General features: G+C 34.1%; 3 protein-coding genes and 1 pseudogene across 5 annotated transcripts; 3 read left to right on the forward strand and 1 right to left on the reverse strand.

Annotated features, from left to right (window-relative positions):
* Positions 1–317: 317 nt before the first annotated feature.
* Positions 318–1,168, forward strand: LOC140986963 (basic leucine zipper 43-like). The gene has a single exon (XM_073455385.1). The coding sequence runs from the start codon at positions 371–373 to the stop codon at positions 875–877; it is 507 nt and encodes a 168-aa protein (XP_073311486.1). The 5' UTR covers positions 318–370; the 3' UTR covers positions 878–1,168.
* Positions 1,169–2,566: 1,398 nt separating this feature from the next.
* LOC140986997 (small ribosomal subunit protein mS81 (rPPR8)-like) lies at positions 2,567–3,490 on the reverse strand (annotated as a pseudogene).
* Positions 3,491–5,456: 1,966 nt separating this feature from the next.
* On the forward strand, positions 5,457–8,336 carry LOC140986018 (protein trichome birefringence-like 19). Of its 3 annotated transcripts, XM_073453959.1 has the most exons (3): positions 5,458–5,715; positions 5,806–6,408; positions 7,453–8,332. In XM_073453959.1, the coding sequence occupies exons 1-3, from the start codon at positions 5,626–5,628 to the stop codon at positions 8,212–8,214; spliced, it is 1,455 nt and encodes a 484-aa protein (XP_073310060.1). In that variant the 5' UTR covers positions 5,458–5,625; the 3' UTR covers positions 8,215–8,332. The 3 variants fall into 3 exon arrangements, with proteins under 3 accessions (XP_073310059.1, XP_073310060.1, XP_073310058.1); XM_073453958.1 differs by having other exon boundaries at positions 5,457–6,327; positions 7,453–8,336; XM_073453957.1 differs by having other exon boundaries at positions 5,459–6,408; positions 7,453–8,331.
* Positions 8,337–12,244: 3,908 nt separating this feature from the next.
* LOC140986446 (protein trichome birefringence-like 19) lies at positions 12,245–15,602 on the forward strand. Its single transcript, XM_073454700.1, has 2 exons — positions 12,245–12,930; positions 14,707–15,602. Exons 1-2 carry the CDS (start codon positions 12,313–12,315, stop codon positions 15,487–15,489), a joined length of 1,401 nt encoding a protein of 466 aa, XP_073310801.1. The 5' UTR covers positions 12,245–12,312; the 3' UTR covers positions 15,490–15,602.
* Positions 15,603–21,394: the final 5,792 nt, after the last annotated feature.

The following is a 21,394-nucleotide window of genomic DNA, read 5'->3' on the forward strand; positions in this document are numbered from 1 at the left end:
GTAACTTCACGCTCCATATGTTCATTCATGAGCGTGAGAGAGTATGTTAGTTGTCCCACATCGGTTGGATAAAATATCTGATATTTGCATATATAGATTTGGACAATCCTCTCTCTTGACCTAGCTTTTGGGATTGAATTAGATTCAAGTCTTATACTTAACAAAGCTATGTATGAACATTAAGCATAACTTCAATTGGCATCATATCCCATGGTCTCATCGAACTCTACTGCACAATAAATCGATAGAATAGGGCATTCCACACTATAAATCACCACAAGTTCCTTCGCCTTCTAACACCAACACTTCTTCTCACTTGCATTTTCCATTCTCATATTACTTATAGAGATACGTTGGTAATACTAAAGAAATGCAACCGGGTGAAGACAACGAGCTCCACTATATATTTCCTTCAAATTTGATTGCATTCCCTACCCATTTTGGTATAACTAGTAACGGATTTCCGGACCCTTTATTTCAACTACACATTAATCCAAAAGTTCATGAATTTAATCCTCAAACAACATGTTTGAGCAACAATACAACTTCTGATGAAGCAGATGAGCAACAATGCAGCGTCATAGATGAGAGGAAGCAAAGAAGAAAGATTTCTAACCGAGAATCTGCAAGAAGATCACGTATGAGGAAGCAGAAGCACTTGGATGAGCTCTGGTCCCAAGTCATTTGGCTGCGGAGTGAAAATAATCAACTCGTCGACAAGTTGAACCATGTGTCGGAGGATCATGGACGAGTAGTTCAAGAGAATGCACAACTGAAAGAAGAAACTTCCGAGCTTCGTCAGATGATTGCTAATATGCAGCTCAATAGTCCTTATCCTAGTATTATTAGAGAATTCCAAGATATCCTCTGCAAATGACAAAAAAGAAGTCTACAAGTATTATCAACTATTTTCTTTTCTCATGTTCCCTGAATTTTTCTGGAGAGAAGGCTGTGATTCTGTGTTTTGTTTTTGTTTTTTCACAAATTTAAAGTCTTGTTAGACTTTGGTGTTCACTATGAGACGAGAGTAGTATTTTATCGAAATCTTGATATGTCGTCATAAATAAGTTTCTGTGTACCGGCCCTGCCATGGATGCACAAAAAAGCAACCAGTACAAGCAAGTCTTAGCATGAAACACAACATTACTACCAATTGAAAACATTAGACTTTCCAGGTGAATTAATACATTTACAGGACTTGAAGCAACTTAAGAATACATTCTCTAATTGTGCTTTATAGTTTAAGCATTAAGGATCCATCCGAATACCCGGTACACTCATTTGGCCTTTAGCAAGCAGGGGGAAGCTCGAATACTCAAAAAAATAAAAAAGCCACATAAAAATCGACTCATTTAAAAAATATATATATATGTCCTGTTCCAACATGTCTTTAAGGACATTATCGGCGCGGCTCAAATGGGAGTATCTAAAGTATATTCGAATTAAAGCCGGTTAATATCATCCGCGGCATGGGCATGTTGTGCCAGGTCCAGGACTCCTTGCTTTGAACATTCTTGAAATATATTGTCCTGTCCTTATATGAAAATTTACAAATATGGATAGGACTTTGAGCTCTACCAGCTTTAGATACTAACAAGACTTCCAAGAGATTGGTGTTTGCGTTGGTTCTATCTCTCTTTGTCACTTTATAAATAAGTATGATTGATACTTAATCATCTGTGAAATTTTACAGATTTTAGCATCTTTTACACCGCTGGGTTGGGATCCCTTTGATTTCTTCGGCCAACCAAATCAAGGTTTGGTTCGGGTTTTGGAGTTTCTTGGGGTTGTCCATATGGTTAATATTGATTTTTCACTTCTGATAAATTTGATTGTTAGTATGCATTTTTTTAAAAAAAAAATTGGGAATCATGCAATCGACCATTTTTGTTTTTGTTTGAGCAAAAAAGCTCCCCTTTGTTTGTAGGTTGGTGTCAATTGTGATTTGGTATGGGGAAGCTGCGATCTTGCTGAATTTATTTGAGTCATACTGAGAATTCTGCTAACTTTGAGTTTGAGTATAGCCCGTGGAAAGATTACAGTTGAAGACTTGTATGTATCTTTTTTATGATGTGCTAAGCTGGGATCACATTAGGAGTTCACTTTTTGAAGGTTATTGTATAATAATTACAATAACTTAGGTTTGGGGATATTGACCCGGATTTGGAACGGTGGTTGAATCGATAGATCAATCTTCTCGGACCAGATCAAGAAGACCCTGATCTTGGTAGCATTCTAGTCGACGACAAGTTTGCAAACGAAATGATCCGACGCCAGTCTGCTTGGAGAAGTGTTTTATACACACGGGCATACCCCTGGTATGTCTGCTAGTCTTGCTTATTTTGACAGTTGCAGGAGGAAAGCTTGCCGGCGAACTCGGTTCAAGCCCAGAGTCTATACTTTGGTGCTTACACATATGAAAGGGCCGATAAGCCGGATCGTTTAACAGATCATAATCACATTTATCAAAAAATATGATCACCGCGTGTTATTCCCGAATTTATTTCTATCAAAATCTGAGCATGCTTAAAAAACCGGCACAAAATTTAATAAATTGGAATGTGAGGAGACGGAATCGAAAAGGAAATACCCCATCTCATAGTGCTACAAGAAACAACAGGGTAAGAGATATTTTGAGTCGTAAAGGACTCTGGCGACATTACGAGCTTTATCTCCAGATTTCATGGAACAAAACAAATTCAAAACATCTGCATGATTCTTTATGTGACTAGGGCATTTAGCAAGAAATCCTGAGCTTCATTTTGTCGAACAGCTTTTAAATATGATTCAAATAGAAGAAGATACACAGATTCCGATGGAGATATCTTTGAAGCCAGGGCTTGTGAAAACCAGTCAGTCAGCTTCTTCAGCATTGCCAATCTTGGAGAGATATGCAACAAATGAATCCATAACTGGTGGGTACCCGTGATTCTTCATCATATCCATCACATCCAGTGCCTCTTTGAAATGATTTTTGAGTAATAGTTTGCTCGTCAATTCTTTGTATTTGGTATGCCGAGAAGTTAACCCTTTGCCATTCACCATCTCTAAAACTAACTTGTATGCACTTAACAGCTTGTTCTTTCGACAATACATACCCACCAACAATTGTAAAGCATGCTCAGCACCAGAAGAGGCCCCCTTTTGCTAACATTTTGCGCAACGTATAAGTTGCTTCATCCAAATCAAGATCCAAGCAGTATCCTTTAAGTAAAGAAACCCAAGTACCGTTATCCGTATCACCCTCTGCCTCTACCATTTTATCCATAAATTCCCGTGCTTCCCTACTTTTCCCACCACTACCAAGCTTGAAGGCAATCTAACATTGAGAAGAAACAGTAGGTAGATAACCACCCTTCTCCATTGCTCCCAATATTTCTTTCCACTCTCTCAATCTCCCAACACTAGTTAAAGACTTGAGTATGGAGTTTAGGTTAGCATCAGTGAAGACATTCCCCCTTCCATTAAAAATCCTCACAACTTTCAAAAACAAAATTCATATCGAATTTTGATTTCTGGTTATTAGTGTTTTTCAGTTTGGAGATGTTTTTGGGAATCTATAGCGAAGAGTGTGAAATTCCCAAATAGATTCTATAAGCTAGAAAAGTATTATTAGTCAATCAGACCCTTATGTTTGTTTTAAATATCATTTTGGTGACCTAAGATCCGAAAATAGACTTTTTGGCCCCTACTGTTAGCTCCATACGCGACGGCGACATTGTAATTAGAGGTGCTCATCGATTAGTTCGGTTCGTCTTTTGGTTTTTTATTTCGGTTTTCGGTTTTAGAAACATATAATTTGATATACAAACCATTTCGGTTCTGTTCGGTTTTCTACCAAAACGGTTCGGTTATTTCGGTCGGTTATTTCGGTTTTGGTATAATTATTTAAATTAATAATATAAATATATTGTAAAATATAATGTGTTAACTTTCTACATGTTTTTTTAATAAAATATTTAAATATAAGGTCTAAATTAATTAAACAAACAACAATCAATTAAAATTGTTCAAAATGGTTCTTCATTCACTAAATATCATATCAAAATATATAATATAAATAAAAATATAAAAAATTTATTAATTTAATGAAATTTCAATTTTTCGGTCTGTTCGGTTTTGATATATATAATCCAAAATCGAACCAAATAAACTTCGATTTTAACATGTATATCCGAATTACAAGATTCGGCTTTTGGTTCGGTTCGGTGTTCGGTTTTTTCGGTTTGAATTTTCGATTTTTTCGGTTTTATATGAAGTTTGAAGACCCCTAATTATATTTCCACTAATTCGTAGGTCGGCAAGAAATATTGAAGAAAAAAAAAGAATTGTAATTTCAAATTAAGGCAATCCGCCAGTATTTTTATTTTAAAAAAATAATAATATTAATAAAAAATCATAAAAAATAAATGAATAATAACATATATTATTCAAATTGTAAATTGCATTGTGTCTCTGCATTGATTTTTATAATTTCATTTTATTATTTTAAATTATAGTATGGATTCTCAATAATTTTTACAATTATGATATTATCTCTATTTGAATATAAATCAAATTAATTAAAAAACACAATTGAATTAATTTTTATTAATAAAAATAAGATGATGATGATGTTAGGTAAATTAGTTGTATTAATAATAATGTTAAAAATATTAAAATAAAAAATAAAATAATAACAACAATATAAATATATTTATTATATTAGCAAATTTAGATATGAAAAAAAAAAAAAGAGTTTCTGTTTAATCGAAACAACTGTCCAACTGATTTATTTCAAAAATTCGCTAATCCGATCAAACGGATTTGATTTTGGTTATTTAAAAAACAATACCAAGTAAATATATTTCCGTAACAAAACTTAATTTTATATATTCGATATTATCATATTTTAAATAAAAATTCTAATTTTTATTTCTTTTATCTTAACATTCGTTAATTCATTTAGAGGTACATTGTTTTTAACTGAAAATCATACACAATTTATTTTTTGTAATAAAGTACAAAGTATAATTAAAAATGCCTAAAATAATAATCATCAAATTAAAACCTCAAATTATGAGGCTACCATTAACCATGTCTGACCAATTTCAGCTTCTTGAAAAGTTATAATCAATATTTAATTACACAAAAATTTCTGTGAGACAATCTCATGGGCCAATTTTGTGAAACAGATATTGTATATGAGTCACTCACGAAAAATATTACTTTTTATGTCAAATATATTAATTTTTATTATAAATATGAACGTGATTGAGCTGTCTCACGAGTAAAGATCCGTGAGACTGTCATATGAAAGACTTACTCATCTGATTATTGATTTTACATCTCATTTTCCTAATCAAATATTGAATTATTTCATAAATCTTATTATTATTAATCGATCTTATAATATATATATATATATACATATTTATGTATGTATAATATTACACGCAATAAATAAAATTGTGTGATTATGTATCGAAGGAAATCTTGTAATTTCTCCTCCAATTATTAATTATTCCATTTGCCATAGCCATCACTGGTTTCTCTACCACCTTACCGAAAGCTGCGCAGAGTTGGTCTTTTTTCTTCACCGATTTTCTGATTTTCCCTTTCCTTTTACAGAACACGAGGATTACAATGAAGCTCCAAGTCTCTGAACTTCCATTGGGGAAACCCCAACAAACAAGAAGAAAAACTCCAAAGATCGCCCCACTTATAGCCCTAACGGTACTCCTAACAATCCCTTTATATTACCCTTCGTTTCGAGATTCCTCCAAGAAACTAACGGAAGAATCGAAAGCATACGAATCGTTGCAGGATTCGGCAGAGGACATGATACAGCCGTCGTCTCATTTGGAATATTTGGCTCCTCCTGTGAAGGAAGAAATAAATCAGCCTTGTTCCGGCGAGGCGGAGAGGTGTGAGAGTAGCGAAGGCGGTGATGATACGGTGGTGCAACGCCATGTCTCCTCACCAGTCGGTAGACGGAACGTTAAGGGAAGAAGGACCAAGGCCCGTCGGGCTAAGAGGGACGTTGTCCATCGGAGAGATTATGTACGTGAAGAAAACACGAAACAGAAATTCGAAAGCGGCCACAACGATGATCGGATCGAAACGCTACGATCGAAAGTAGCGGATCAGGATAAATGTGACCTGTTCACCGGGGAATGGGTGCCGAATCCAGAGGGCCCGTATTACACGAACGAGACGTGCAACGCGATACAGGAGCACCAGAATTGCTTGAAATTCGGGCGGCCCGACACAGGTTACTTGCAATGGAGGTGGAAGCCCGATGATTGTGAACTTCCCATCTTTGATCCTGTTCAATTTCTGGAACTGGTAAGGGGAAAATCCATAGCTTTTGTTGGTGATTCTGTGGCAAGAAATCACATGCAGTCTTTGGTTTGCCTATTGTCAAGGGTAAGTATATTTCCTTTCCACGACCAAATAATTCAATTTCTTGCAATTTTTTTTTTGTGTGGTTATTTATCATAATTACTTCTTACAGTGTAATAAAGATTGTTGGAAATTTGAAAAATGGAGTATGAATTTTTTACATGCCACATTATGCTAGTTTATAGTAAAATTTCTTGTAGAAGAAAGAGCTAACTTGTTACACCATCAATTTTTATTTTTAATTTTGGAACAAAGTGATGGAAATTTGTAAAATCCTTATTTGATAATCTAAATAATAAAATACATGAATAATTTTAATCAAAATATTTATATATAATATAACTAGGCATAATATTATTATTAAATTATAATTGTGGGATAAGATGAATGGCTAAATTACAGATTTATAGTAAATTAGTACCACTAGATTCTCTAATGTATATTGAAAATAAATAAATTTTATAACATGAAAATCATTTGTTGGGTTAAACATGCAAGAATAAGAGTGATATTGGGATGAACGACTTCCTGTGGAGTTCTCTTGCATCAAATTGTTGTCTTTGCGTAGCTTGATCTGGTTGGGTAGCTTGACTGTAAAATTAATCACGTTATAACTTAACGGATAATATTGTCTCTTCTGGGGACAGAGCCAACAGTATGATACTGTCTCTGCTATTACGAGTATAAGAAAATAAAGTTGCGTCTTGATTGACAACTTTTGACTTAATGATAAGCGTTTAATCATTAACATTAATGTGTTGAGTAGATATAATCCAATAATTGATTTAGACATGATAGAGGAAATGTTGAATTATAAAAATAAACTACCTGCTTGATAGAATTATTCCATGAATTCATAAATCTGTAAAAAAAACATTTATAAATTTTGTCTATCTTGCTACTTTAATGGGGCTTTAAATCACTACAATATGCTTTACATCTGATTTTGTAGGGATAAGTATTGTAAATTAATTTAATTTGTTATACTATGGAAAAGATGACATGGAATATTATTATCAATAAAAATAATTAAGTTTGTTCTGGTTTATTTGTTTATCCAATTTTCAGACATCAACTCCTGTGGACCTATCACACCCGTTGGATCAAAACAAACGCTACGAATTCAACGAACACGATTTCAACATTTCCATGTTTTGGTCGCCTTACTTGGTCCACACAGACAAGACCGATCCCGACGACGAAAAGCGCCCTTTCAATCTCCACCTCGACGAATTAAATCTCAACTGGACAACCAAAGTCGCGTTTTACGACTACGTCATCATCTCCGCCGGCCACTGGTTCTTCCGCCCCACCTACTTCTACCTCAACCGCCGACTCGTCGGCTGCCTCTACTGCCCGGAAACCGAAGTCAACCACTTGAAGGCGAGCTTCAGCTACCGACGGGCTTTCCGGACGGCGCTTCGAGCGATAAACGAAGCCTCCGATTTCGTCGGCGTGGCGTTTCTGAGGACGTTTGCGCCGTCGCATTTCGAGGGCGGCCCGTGGGATAAAGGCGGCGATTGCGTGCGAACGGCGCCGTTTAGGAGGAACGAGACTTCTCTGGAGGATTATAGCTTGGAGATGTATCTGATACAGCTGGAGGAGCTTCGAATTGCACAGAAAGCAGATAAGAGAAACGGAGGGACGAAGTTTAGGTTGTTTGATGCGACGAAGCCCATGTTGTTGAGACCAGATGGGCACCCGAGTAAATATGGGCATTTGCAAGGGCTAAATCAGTCATTTGCAAATGATTGTGTGCATTGGTGTTTGCCTGGCCCGATTGATTCTTGGAATGACTTCTTGCAACAGTTGTTGAAAATAGAAGTATAAGATATTGCGAATTTTATTTATTTATTTTTTCAGAAAATTTCAAAATAGTCATATAGAAAATAAAATTGATAGATTTTTTATTTCTTATAATTTGTATATAAGTTTTGACACTAATTACTTTTTATTTATCCTTTACAAAATGATTTCCAATATGAAATCGACGTCTTTCGCAAAATTGTTTCGCAAAATTGTAGAATGATCATCTCGTCAATGAATAATTATTGATTTATATGCGCCTCTCCATAATTCTTTGAGATTTTGCTAGAATTTAGATGTTTGTTAGTTTATTGTTGGTGAAGATATGTTAATAGAGTGAGTTTCGTATGAGACCGTCTCACGGATCCTAATATGTGAGACGGGTCAACCCTACCGATATTCACAATAAAAAGTAATACTCTTAGCATAAAAAGTAATAATTTTTCATGGATGACCAAAATAAGAGATTCATCTCACAAATATGACCCGTGAGACCGTTTCACACAAGTTTTTGCCTTTATTCATTAACATAAAATATTTTCACCCATATACGTAATATATGTGTTTAATTAATCGCTTTAAATTAAGAGTAGGTCTCTTGTGAGACGGTCTCACGAATCTTTATTTGTGAGACGAGTCAACCTTATCAATATTCACAATAAAAAGTAATACTCTTATCATAAAAAGTAATACTTTTTCATGGATGACCCAAATAAGAGATCTGTCTCACAAAATATGACCCGTGAGACCGTCTCACACAAGTTTTTGTCACAAATTAAATACTCTATACTCGCACTAATCAACTTGATCAGGTCATAATCTTATTGCTTATAAAAGTCAAAGAAATTAAATTTAATTTCCCACTGATTTAATGTGTAGAAAATTATTCCGCCCTTTCTACTAATTGAAGCATAAATTGCTTGTAGCACCAAGAAACCATTTTGGACCAAAGTAGTTGTTTTTTTTATATATAAAAATAACGAGTAAGAGATTCTTTCTTACAAGGAAACCATATTAATCGGTTGGGATGTCAATTAGTGGGAAGTTAGAGAGAAACAAGTGTAGGCATTTGCTCATTTTGAGAATGAAAAATAGTTTATTTTTTGTTTATTTTTTCTCGGTTTCACTAATGATTTTTATACACTAACTTTTAATCTTCGTTTATTTTTGTTCTAATTGTTGATGTGATACTTAAGAAAATACTAATGTGACGTTGAAAATACTGATGTGACACAAACTTTTTTACCATGTCAGATATTACATCAACGATTGAACAAAAATAGAAAAAAATTAAAAGTTATATATAAATCAAAATTTGAAAACTTAATTGACTATAAAATAATTTTCCTTTTTGATAATTGGTTTAGATTACATACGATTATTGAATCGACAACTCTAGAACTTTGAATTATTCAAGTGTGCACAATAATATATTTTGAGAATATGTGACAAATTACTTGTTTATAATAATTAATTAAATTTGTGTAACAAGAAAAAAGCCAAACTATAAAGGCAAAAACTTGTGTAAGACGGTTTCACGGGTTGTATTTTGTGAGACGGATATCTTATTTGGGTCATTCATGAAAAAGTATTACTTTTTATGCTAAGAGTATTACTTTTTATTGTGAATATCGGTAGTGTTGACCTGTCTCACAGATAAAGATTCGTGAGACCGTCTCACAAGAGACTCACTCAACTGTAAATTAGTCTATGTACAATCATTAAATTCGTAGAAGTATAGCTACAATTGGTAGCGGAAGGGCGCACTAGATAATTTAAGAGTAAAAAATTTAATTAAAATAATAATTTATACTTGATTTGAAAAATAGAAAAATTAATTGAAAAGTAGAAAGTCGCAATCATCAACGCAACCTTAAAAGTAAATGGATTCAAAGGTTATATAACACGGAATAACAAGTATGGGCTAGATCAATAGCCTTTTTTTGGGGCAGAAGATCTTTAAAATGATATAAACTAATTTCTAAATATTTTATAAGTTTTTATTTTTATTTTTTTTTGAAGGAATTTTATAAGTTTTTATAAACAATTTAGAATAATGAAAACAATATATCATGTTACGACAAATATTATTCACAATAACTTATACAAGACCAACTCACGGTCAATTTTATGAGACGAATATTCTATTTGGGTTAACTATAAAAATGTATTATTTTTTATGCTAAAAATATTAATTGTTATCATAAATATGGACATGGTTGACCCGTCTCACGAATAAAAATCCGTGAGATTGTCTTACAAGATATATACTCAATTTTATTTAAGTTTTTGTCAACTTGAGAGTTGATTTTAATATTCTTCTGGTTATATCCCTTAAAAATAAAAATATTATATTTTTTAAAAAATTAGCATAATCAAAATATTCTACTAATGTTATGTCCATAGCAAGAAATACTTGGAATAAAATTTAGTTGACCTATAAACTTCTCATAGCCTATGCTTTAATTTTAGTCCTAATTAGTAATATCATCATCATTCACGCGAAAACTACCACCGGTCCCCATGTCACATTATCACCGATCATTCTTCACACTACAGTTCGATTATTATTAAAATAAATCAAATATAATGTAATAATTTATTTCCAAATTCCAAATGAACCGTACAAATGATCACAAAAACTTATATGAGACAGTCTCACTGGTCAATTTTGTTGAGACATATCTCTTATACAATCCGACTCATGAAAAAGTGTTATTTTTATTCTAAAAATATTACTTTTATAAAATAGATCGATTTATATCATGGATATAAATGAAACGATCTCGATTTTTTTATTTTTTTTTATCGTAAATTATAAATTACTAAATAAAATAATTTAACATAATCATGAATCATAATAATTTAATATATGAAATCTCAAGTGCATAAAATAAATCATAAATCATCAATCAACCAAAATTCCTAAATCGACTTTTAAAAGATTACTAACAATAAAATGAAGCATAAAAATATCTCTAATAAAAATCCTTAACATAAATTTTTAAATCATTTATCTATCTAGCTAGTGCGGAAACATAAAAGTCTTCGGGTGTGTGTGAGTGAGGACATAAGCATGCTGGAAAGACTTGTCTTGATACAGTGAGGACAGTCGTCGAATCTGGGCATTACAGTTGGTATCAAAGTCGACCTCTCCTAGTACGGTCCTCGAACCAAACGGAAGCTAGTGGGCATGTGAGGCCCGGGGCCGAAGAGGGCGGGGGGTGATTGCCTGTGTCATGAGGTTGCACGGACAATGAGCGGCTCCTGGCTAGCTTCTAGGCGGAAGGAACATTAATGTACAGATCTTACACAAGAAGGAGAGGGATTCCGAAACTGTTCAGGTATGAGACTGTGGAGTTTAGGAGGGCTTAAAAGATTTGATATGTACTACTCATATCAAGAAGGTGCATCTTCTTTTCGATAGCTCATCACATAAGAACTCTAAAGTTATGCGTGCTTGACTTGAGGTAATTTTGGGATGGGTGACCCCCTAAGAAGTTTCCTAGGGTGCGTGTGAGTGAGGACATAAGCATGTTAGAAAGACTCGTCTTCATACAGTGAGGACAATCATCGAATCTGGGCATTACAATACACACACACACACACATGTGAGACCGTATTACAAGATACATGCTCAAATTAACAAAAACTCATATGAGATTGTCTCACGAGTCAATTTTGTGAGACAAATATCCAACACAACCCGGTCCATTAAAAAATATTATATTTTATTTTTAAAATATTATTTTTTATTATAAATATGATTCGGATAAACATGTTTCATGGATATAAATCCATGAAAATAGATGACAAGAAACTTACTCTTATGTAGCGAAAATTTTAAAACTGTTTTGTAAGTTGGCCGAGATAAGATTCCAATCTTGTATTAATCAAAATTTACTGTAGGTGAATAACTTGTATTTTAAATGGATTAATGATACATGTTATTTGAATCACAACTTGTTTATTTTTAAAATGATACAAATTAATTTATTGGAAGCCCTGAAATATTAAATATTTTTTTGAATATATAAATCGAAAGCCATCAGTTTTCTTGACATTTTGTCATCTGCACCAGCTTGATTTTCTGTTTCGTTATCTCCTGAGAAAACTTCTTCAATGAAGTTTCCAGCTTCTGAAATTCTCTCAGGAAAATCACAAACCCGAAAAAGATCCCCCAAATTTCTCCCAATACTTATATTCTTTATTCTAATTTTCACACTATATTTCCCTTTCTTCCCCAAGAAATTAGCTCTACCTTTCATTATCACATATTACGACAAACCGTCGGGAAACACCATAATTTTAGCAGACGAAGATAAACCACGACAGCCCGACAGTGGCGTATCGTCGGCCAGTAACCCATCACCACCACCACCAACCACCGCCAAGGCTGACTCCACAGCCAAAACCCCAGGAAAAAAGAGTAGAAAAGTCCCGAACAGCGGCGATACTGGTACAACCTGCGACTTGTTTTCCGGGGAGTGGGTGCCGAATCCCGGCGGCCCTTATTACACAAACACGACATGCCAAACGATACAGGAGCATCAGAACTGCATGAAATTCGGGCGGCCCGACACGGGTTTCATGAAATGGAGATGGAGGCCCGATGACTGTGAGCTCCCCATATTCGACCCGCACAAGTTTTTGGAACTGGTGAAGGGGAAATCCTTAGGCTTCGTTGGAGATTCAGTCGCGAGAAATCACATGCAATCTCTGATTTGCCTTCTGTCGCGAGTAAGTAGACATCTCCATCTTAGTCACTGTCATAATTAACTAGTAATTAATTGCGATCAAGACTTGATTTTTGGGTAATTTTTTGATCAGTTTTAATTCGAGATGACATTTATCTATGATAAAATACTGAAAAATTACATATCTAGTAAGTGAGAATCGTTTTATCGATATTCACGTAAATATGTATGATGAATTTGCATCACATCAAAACTCTTTTTTAATCAAAATATTTTGATATAATTAATTTTTATTACTTCTAGGAAGAATATTACTAATGTGACAAAATACAAATGAACGAATTATTTTAATTGCTCACATACATTGACTATAAAAGTTAAAGCCGCCCCTTTTTGTAATGGTCCAATCAAATATTTACTTGGTAAATAAATGTATTCTTTTTTATATGTTTAAATTTATAAATAATATATATTTTAAAAATGAATACGACTAATTCTATTGTTTTATGTCATGTTTTTTTTACATGTACGGTCAAATTAATAGATACTGAAGATTTGCACAACTAACAAATTATTGAGAGTAGGTTTCTCGTGAGACAGTCTCACGAATCTTTATCTGTGAGACGGGTCAATCCTACCGATATTCACAATAAAAAACATAAAAAATAATATTTTTTTATGAAGGACCCAAATAAGATATCTGTCTCACAAAATACTACGCGTGAAACCGTCTCACACAAGTTTTTGCCAACTATTAATTAGTTTCTAGGCAGGGTATTTTCATATAAAAACTAATTAATTTCACAAATTCGGACTTAATTTTTGTACATAATATAGATTAAAATATTTTTATATGTTAGAAACTTATAGGTCTCTTTTGAGACTTTATATGTGAGAAGAGTCAACTCAGCTCATATTAAAATAATAAGTAATATTTTTGACATAAAAATAATATTTTTTTCTGAGTGATCTAAATAAAAGATCTGTCTCACAACATTGACTTGTGAGTCTGTCCCTGGACCTGGTATACATATTTTTATGTTATTAGGCGAGCCATCTTTATCAAATCTTATTATAATTCTCATCATATTTTAATTAATTACATCCAATTACCGTTTCTATAATTTTATTTAAATAATTGGGGATTTAATTCAGACTTCCAATTAGGTTGGTGGTTTGTTTCTTGTGCTAAAACGAAACTATGTTTTAACCACCTTTTTATTTTTTTCTTCTTTAAATCTAAATTAAGAACAAGCGTATTTGAGTCACCCATCAAAGTAATTTAGAATTATAATTCTAAGTTGATGTGTGAGTTTGACTAGCCTTATCACTATTCTAAAATCAATTATTCAGTAGTTCCAATAAAAGATAGGATATTCAATCACAAAAAAATTTGGGAGATCATTGGCAGGTCAATTTTGTGAGATCGGTCTCGTGTTATGTCAAAAGTATTAATTTTCATTGCATGTATGGACCAGATTGATGTGTCTCCGATCTCACAAGAGACTTATTAATATTTAATTATATTAGATAAATTAACTTGTCACGTTAAGATGTAAGAGTTAAAATTTTAAAATTAATTTATGATTCCATTTAAGATTAATATCGTTTTTTCGTTTATGATTATTTATATTAATCTCATTGAACTGGACTAGTTGCGGAATCTTGTATACAAATACTCAATAAATACGAACACATATAAATAATCCGAATATAAAAATATTTTCACAACAAATTAATGGAAATACAATTTATATATATAATTTATATATTAAATTTTTTTGAATGAAATATATATATTAAATTTGAATTATCGCAGGTTGTCCGCCCGCAGGATGTCTCCAAGCCAACGGACGAAAACATTCTCTACCAATACACACAATACAAATTCAACATCTCCATCATCTCCTCGCCTTATTTGGTCCGAACACGAAGATCCGATCCCAACGATATCACTCGCCCTTACCATCTCTACCTCGACGAATTCGACGAGACGTGGACCGCAAAAATCGCCACTTTCGACTTCTTGATCATCTCCGCCGGCCACTGGTTCTTCCGCCCCACGTACTTCTACCTCAACCGCAGCCTGGTCGGCTGCCTCTACTGCTCCGATCCCAATATCACCCAGATGGCGTCGACCTTCGGCTACAGATGGGCCTTCCGCACGGCGTTCCGGGCGATCAACAGAGCCCGGGAATTCAAAGGCGTGGCGTTTCTGAGGACGTTTGCTCCGTCGCATTTCGAGGGTGGCCCGTGGGATAAGGGCGGGGACTGTGCGCGAACGGCGCCGTTTGGGAGGAATGGCAAGGAATTGGAGGGGTATGAGTTGGATATGTATAGGACACAGATGGAGGAGCTGGGAGTTGCACAGACTGTAGGGAGGAGAACTGGAGTGAGATTCAGGTTGTTTGATGCGACGAAGCCGATGGTGTTGAGGGCGGATGGGCATCCGAGTAAATATGGGCATTGGCCAGGGGTAAATCAGACCATTCCGAATGATTGTGTTCATTGGTGTTTGCCTGGTCCGATTGATTCTTGGAATGATATGTTACAAGAGTTGGTGAGGAGAGAAGTCGTGAATATTAGTAATCCATTTATTTAATTTTTTCATTTTAAAAAAAGTTAAATCAGAAAATTAAATAAATATATCAAACCAGACAAACTATTATGTATCAGAGTCAAGATCATGTGTTCTACTTTAATTCAATGAATTGTAAATAATGAAATTATTGAGAGAGATTATTGAGACACGAGAAATAAGATAGCCAATATAATTAAATATATTTTCCGTCTCAAATTTATTATTGTTACATTGCTACGATTGATCATTTTTTAAAATTTTATTTCAAATAATTGAGTTATTATTTTAAAAATTATTTAATAATATTAACTTATATATCAAAAAGAGTTGAAAATTTAGTTTTCTAAAAAAAATATTAAAAGTAAATATATTAAGTAGTGATATGATTAAAAAGTTATAATTAAATAAAATGTTGAGTATTATTTCATATACTCTTGTGTGAATTCTTGCTAGTGTTTGGATAGAATTTTAGAAATTTCAAATTCTAGTATTCAACATATATATTTAATATTAAAGGCCAAAAAACAAGGGGCTTGGCTGATATTCGAAGCTATGATTCGAATTTTTTTTAAGGTAAATAATAAAGGAATATGAAAATTCAGTTGTATTTAAATAGTAAAATGAAAATTCTTATATCAACTTTAACATTTTTGAGAACTTATGTAGGTTTAGAGAATTTTCATTTTTTTGACTGTATATTTGGAGGAAATGGAGAAGGAAATTGATCATCTTCTTAAATTATTTTTGGAGACAAAGAATTTTTCAATCATAAAATATGATAAATTCATATGATCTAATAATATCGAAATATACAGAGAATTACTCTAAATACAGCATAAATGAAGCTTTTTAAAAAATAGTGTTTTCTTTTTTTCCGGAAAGGGGGGTAGACTTTGATAATTTTTTCTAAAAAATATTGTAAGAGAAACGTACTGTGGGGACCCGGACGCTAATCAAGTTCTTAATCATCATCGGGACAATTTAATCAATTATAGTAAATAGGATCTAAATATATTTTTTTAAAACATATAAAATGCGGAACATAATGGAATTCGATCTAATACACATGTCAGTATTAAAGTACAAGTCTGGTACTATATACAATCATTCAAACGAAGGTTTAACATTTAAATATCAAGTGTCCAAACCCTATCTCAGATTAAAGTCCGTAGTCTCCACTCTAATCACGATCTCTCTTCATCTCCTCGACCCCGATCCTGTCCCACCTGTTGCCATGCACACATACAAACACGACAACAGTCGGATAAATCTGGTGAGAAATATATCCCAGTATAAATCAACGAAACATGCAATCATACAAACAATATAAAGCATGAAATAGATCTCAATAATATGCATCAAAATCTAAAAACATAATCACTATAAAACTGTCAATCCGACTCGTGACTCCACATCTCAGACTAGACTCAATCCTAGTCTAGGGATCCCCGTTTCCAGACGTTGGCATTCCATATCGACCAACAGTAATAGAAGAAACTCCGATTCTATCCACGTCGATATAACCAATCATCCAGTGTCTTGACCTATCCGTCATAGACTTTGGCATTTTCACCAATACACTATCCTGTGATAATGTGCAATATGCCATTGACGATTCCATCACTATTCGGCACTACTGTCACAAGATCACTCCTCTAATACTCGTCTAATACATGCTCTATATAAATCAATAGAACAAACATATCAATTCATTAATTGCAAATATCAATGCAATAAAATAAAGTATGTGATTTAGGAAAACTCAAGTCAATCGAACTCGAGTTGTTCTCCCGGTACCACATTAACTTATACCTTTCTTTTATCGCAGTTCTGATGACGTTCCTGTCTGGAATTCAAAGTCTGTCAACCCTCAGTCTGGTAATGACAATATCAAATAAGACCATATTAATATACTGCTCAGATCAATACAGAATCTGATAAATCTGGATTTAATTCAAAATCAACGGCATAACGGAACAATCCCGATATCCCCGTCAATACAATCTCAACAGATATTAATTACAATCCATAACCAATATCCAATACAATCTGTAATCAATCAATAATCCAAATCTGTCCACTATCAATCAATATACTCTGAAAAACTATAACAATTCCATAATCAATCTGTTTCTCAATCTGACTTCGATTCTACGATGTCTAACATGTCAAGAACATCATATATGAATCATATCCGATTCTGGCAATATCATAATTTCAAGACATATCAAAACGTAGTAAAACTTACGTCCAGTTGTAGCCTGCGTCGATAGGAACACAGTACTGAAGTCGGATTGCAAATCGGACGGGTGGCTTATTTTCATTCTGCATGCCGCGTGCATATGCGTGCCCAAGACCCGCGCATATGCGCCGGAAGTTCTGCCCAACGTCTTGCAATTCTGCCTCTCGCGCATATGCGCGAGACTTGATCTCTGTCCCGGCATTTTCCTTCTCGGCAGCTCGTGCATATGCGCGCATTTCTTCCGCGCATATGCGCGATATTCTCTGGAATCCACATTTGGCTACCGAATACCCCGCGCATACGCGCCACATTCTTTGGACTCGGTATATGGCAATGCACCTCCTCGCGCATATGCGCGCCCTCAAGCCGCGCATGTGCGCGCAAAGTTCTGTCCGCGCAAGAAGCTTCTCGCACAGCTCGCGCATATGCGCGCTACCTCGTCGCGCATATGCGCGATACCTTCGGGTCTCACACCCTACTCAACTTATGTCATTCCAATTCATTCCTCGAAGTTGTCAGTCTATCATCCGATCAATTTATAAATTAATCAATCTCAGATTACATTGATAAAATCTCAGGCATTACACGTACTATATTAACTCAAAAAATATTGTGATATACACTTAACTACTTATACTATTTTATTAAGTGCAGGCCTTCTATATAGATTAATATTGACATCATGAAACGTTTACATTTTAATATCAAATATAGATACCCTTTTTTTTATTTAACTTTAGATATTGAAGAGAAACTTGGTTATTCTAAATTCATTATTAATACACAGAACTATCTCAATATTTTCTAAATTTAAACGACAATTTCACTCCTCGTTGAAAATTATATAAGGATTTAATTTACTTCCAAAAAAAAATAAATTATAAGGCACCATAAAGTTTTATGAAAGAATCTTAAAAAATAATATGTATATTTATAATTTTTGTTTTAATCAAATCTCTAAATTTTTAAGATAAAAATCACTCCACAAAAAAAATTGTATTATTAAGTATAACTTGTCGATGGATACTCATATTACGCTATGCATTTGTCCAACATTTATAAATGAATAATCACTATATTTATTAGCCATGGGCGGAGCTAGCTCCATGCTGGGGACACACACACATATTATAAATTTTAGAATCAAATTTTAAATTTTTTTCTGTAAATATTACATGTTTAGCTCTCCATTTTAAACCAAAAAACAATAAAAAAAATTTCCCTCAATAATTTATATACCCAAATTTTAGGCTCAAAATTTTAAATTTTTATCTGTTATTACTATGAAAGAACGATTGTGTGTACTAGATATTGATAATCTTCGACAATAAGTGATGTCTGAGGCATACAATTGAAAATTTTCAGTCCATTCCGGTAGTACTGATGTACAAAGATTTGAAGAAAAACTTGTAGTAGAGTTGAATGAAAAAAGACGTTGCAATGTTTGTCTCTAAGTGCCACGTGTTCCAATAAGTCAAAGCTGAAGGCCAAAGACCTAAAGGTCTCCTTCAACTATTGGAAATCTCGGAATGGAAATGAGAACATATTTTCATGAAATTTGTAGTCGGTTTGCCAAAGTATAGACAAAGTCATAATAGTATATGGGTAATCGTAGATAGACTCATGAAATCTGCGCATTTCTTATCCGTCCGCATGAATTATAATATGGGCAAACTGAACACCTTATACATGAATAATATCGTATGATTATATGGAGTTCCATCTAGCATACTATCGGATAGAGAGCCTAGATTTGTATCCTGTTTTTGAAAGAGCTTTCAACAAGTTTCGGGGAAATTACATCTGCCATTGATCGAGTTCGCTAACAATAATAGTTATCACAACAAAATGACACCGTACGAAGATCTGCATGGACAAAAATTTCGATCACTACTATATTGGGATAAAGTAGGGAAAATTCTATAACTGGACCTGAGTTGATCCAAGAAACAGTGGATAAAGTTACTATCATCAAAAAGAGACTAAAGACTGCACAAGATCGACATAAAAGCTTCATTGACCTAAAGAGAAGACCGGTGGAATTTGAAGTGCGCAAAAAAGCACGGGTGAAAGTGTCAACCATGAAAGTTGTGAACCGATTCAATAAGGCTGGGAAAGTGAACCTTAGATATTTTGGACATTTTGGAATTCTAGAGAAAGTGAGAACACTTTCTTACATATTAGCATTCCCACCCAACATGTTTAGAATTCTAGTTTTCTACATTTCGCAACTAAGAAGATATATTTCAGATCTAAGTCATATTCTTGAGGTTGGACCACTTCTGATCAAAGGAAATTTGAATTAATAATTAAAGTACGAAGAAGTTCCCATCGAATTGTGGATACCAAGAGCCAAGTACTTAGGTGACGAAACATTAAGGTATGAGGAAGTTCCCATTCAAATTTTATTGAGTTCTCTTGAGTTTCCCTCCCCATTCTAGTCTATAAATACTACCCCAAAACTGAAGGAAATCATACCAAACACAAAACATTTCTCTTCCTGTAACGACCCATTACGGTCCCTAGCTCAATTGGTACCAGACTTGTGCTGAATATCTATATATCCATGTGATCTCAGGTTCGAGTCTGGGAAGGCACAGACTCCAGTGCATGGGCTGGAGAGTTCTATGAGTAACCCATACGACGCCTATGGAAAGCACGTGAGGGAAGAGTTCCATAGATGGGCCAAGGCCCATAGAGCAGAGCCCAAGATCGGGATAGCCTTGGGTCGATTGGGGCAGTGGGCCGTATGGGCGGTCCACTGGGCCTGTAATGGGTCGTTACAAAAGCCACGTCAGGACGTGTAGATATCATCCCATACATGATGCTACCAATCGCAGATGCATAAGGAATGCTTGTCATCGCCGCTATCTCGACATCAGTCTTGGGAGACATAGNCTTCCTATTTTCGAATTTCCCTACAACAACATATTTGAGCAAGAGTGCTGCTAATTCCAAGCGAAAAATCTGCCCAAACTAGGGTAGGAAGGTATTGTTCATTATCTAAATTTTAGAAGCTGATTTCTGCCATCTTCGAGCAACTATTTGTAAGCAAAGTTCTGTCCACTTCAAGCAAGGAAAAACCACTTTTGAGTTATCAAAGAATAGTTGTCTAAGAATTGTGTCTACTTTAGCAACCTTTCCAACAACTTTGTTCATGTTATTCTCAACTTAAGATTAAGTAAGGAGGCTTATATGTGTGTTTTAAAATAATGATGTTTCAATTTTTGAAAACTCAACCGTACATTACTTGTTTCATATCCTCTGATTTCATATATGTTTCCTTCCACATGATTATTTTTTTATGCTATGAATCATGAAAATACACTGTTATGATTCAAATTATAAGTGGTAAGAAAATTTGTGAAACATGATAAGATAAGATAAAGTCCTGAGGTGGTGGGTTATAATAACCGATATATGGTCTCACAGTAGTAACAATTAGGGACTGATCATTATATCATTGATAAAAAGATGAATAAAAGTGCCTTGTAGTTTATGCTTCAGTTATGATATGTTTTGATGTCTTGTTTTGAATCATGTTTGTCTTGTGTCTTGATTCATGTTGCGATATGTTCTGTGACATGTCACTTTTGAACTCATATTATATGTATATTTTGATATTTTTTTGTACGATTGGTCCCACATGCTGAATGTTCTGCGACACTCCTCCACTTACTTCCC

Source organism: Primulina huaijiensis, chromosome 10 (genome assembly GCF_012295235.1).
Source record: "Primulina huaijiensis isolate GDHJ02 chromosome 10, ASM1229523v2, whole genome shotgun sequence".
NCBI lineage: Eukaryota > Viridiplantae > Streptophyta > Magnoliopsida > Lamiales > Gesneriaceae > Primulina > Primulina huaijiensis.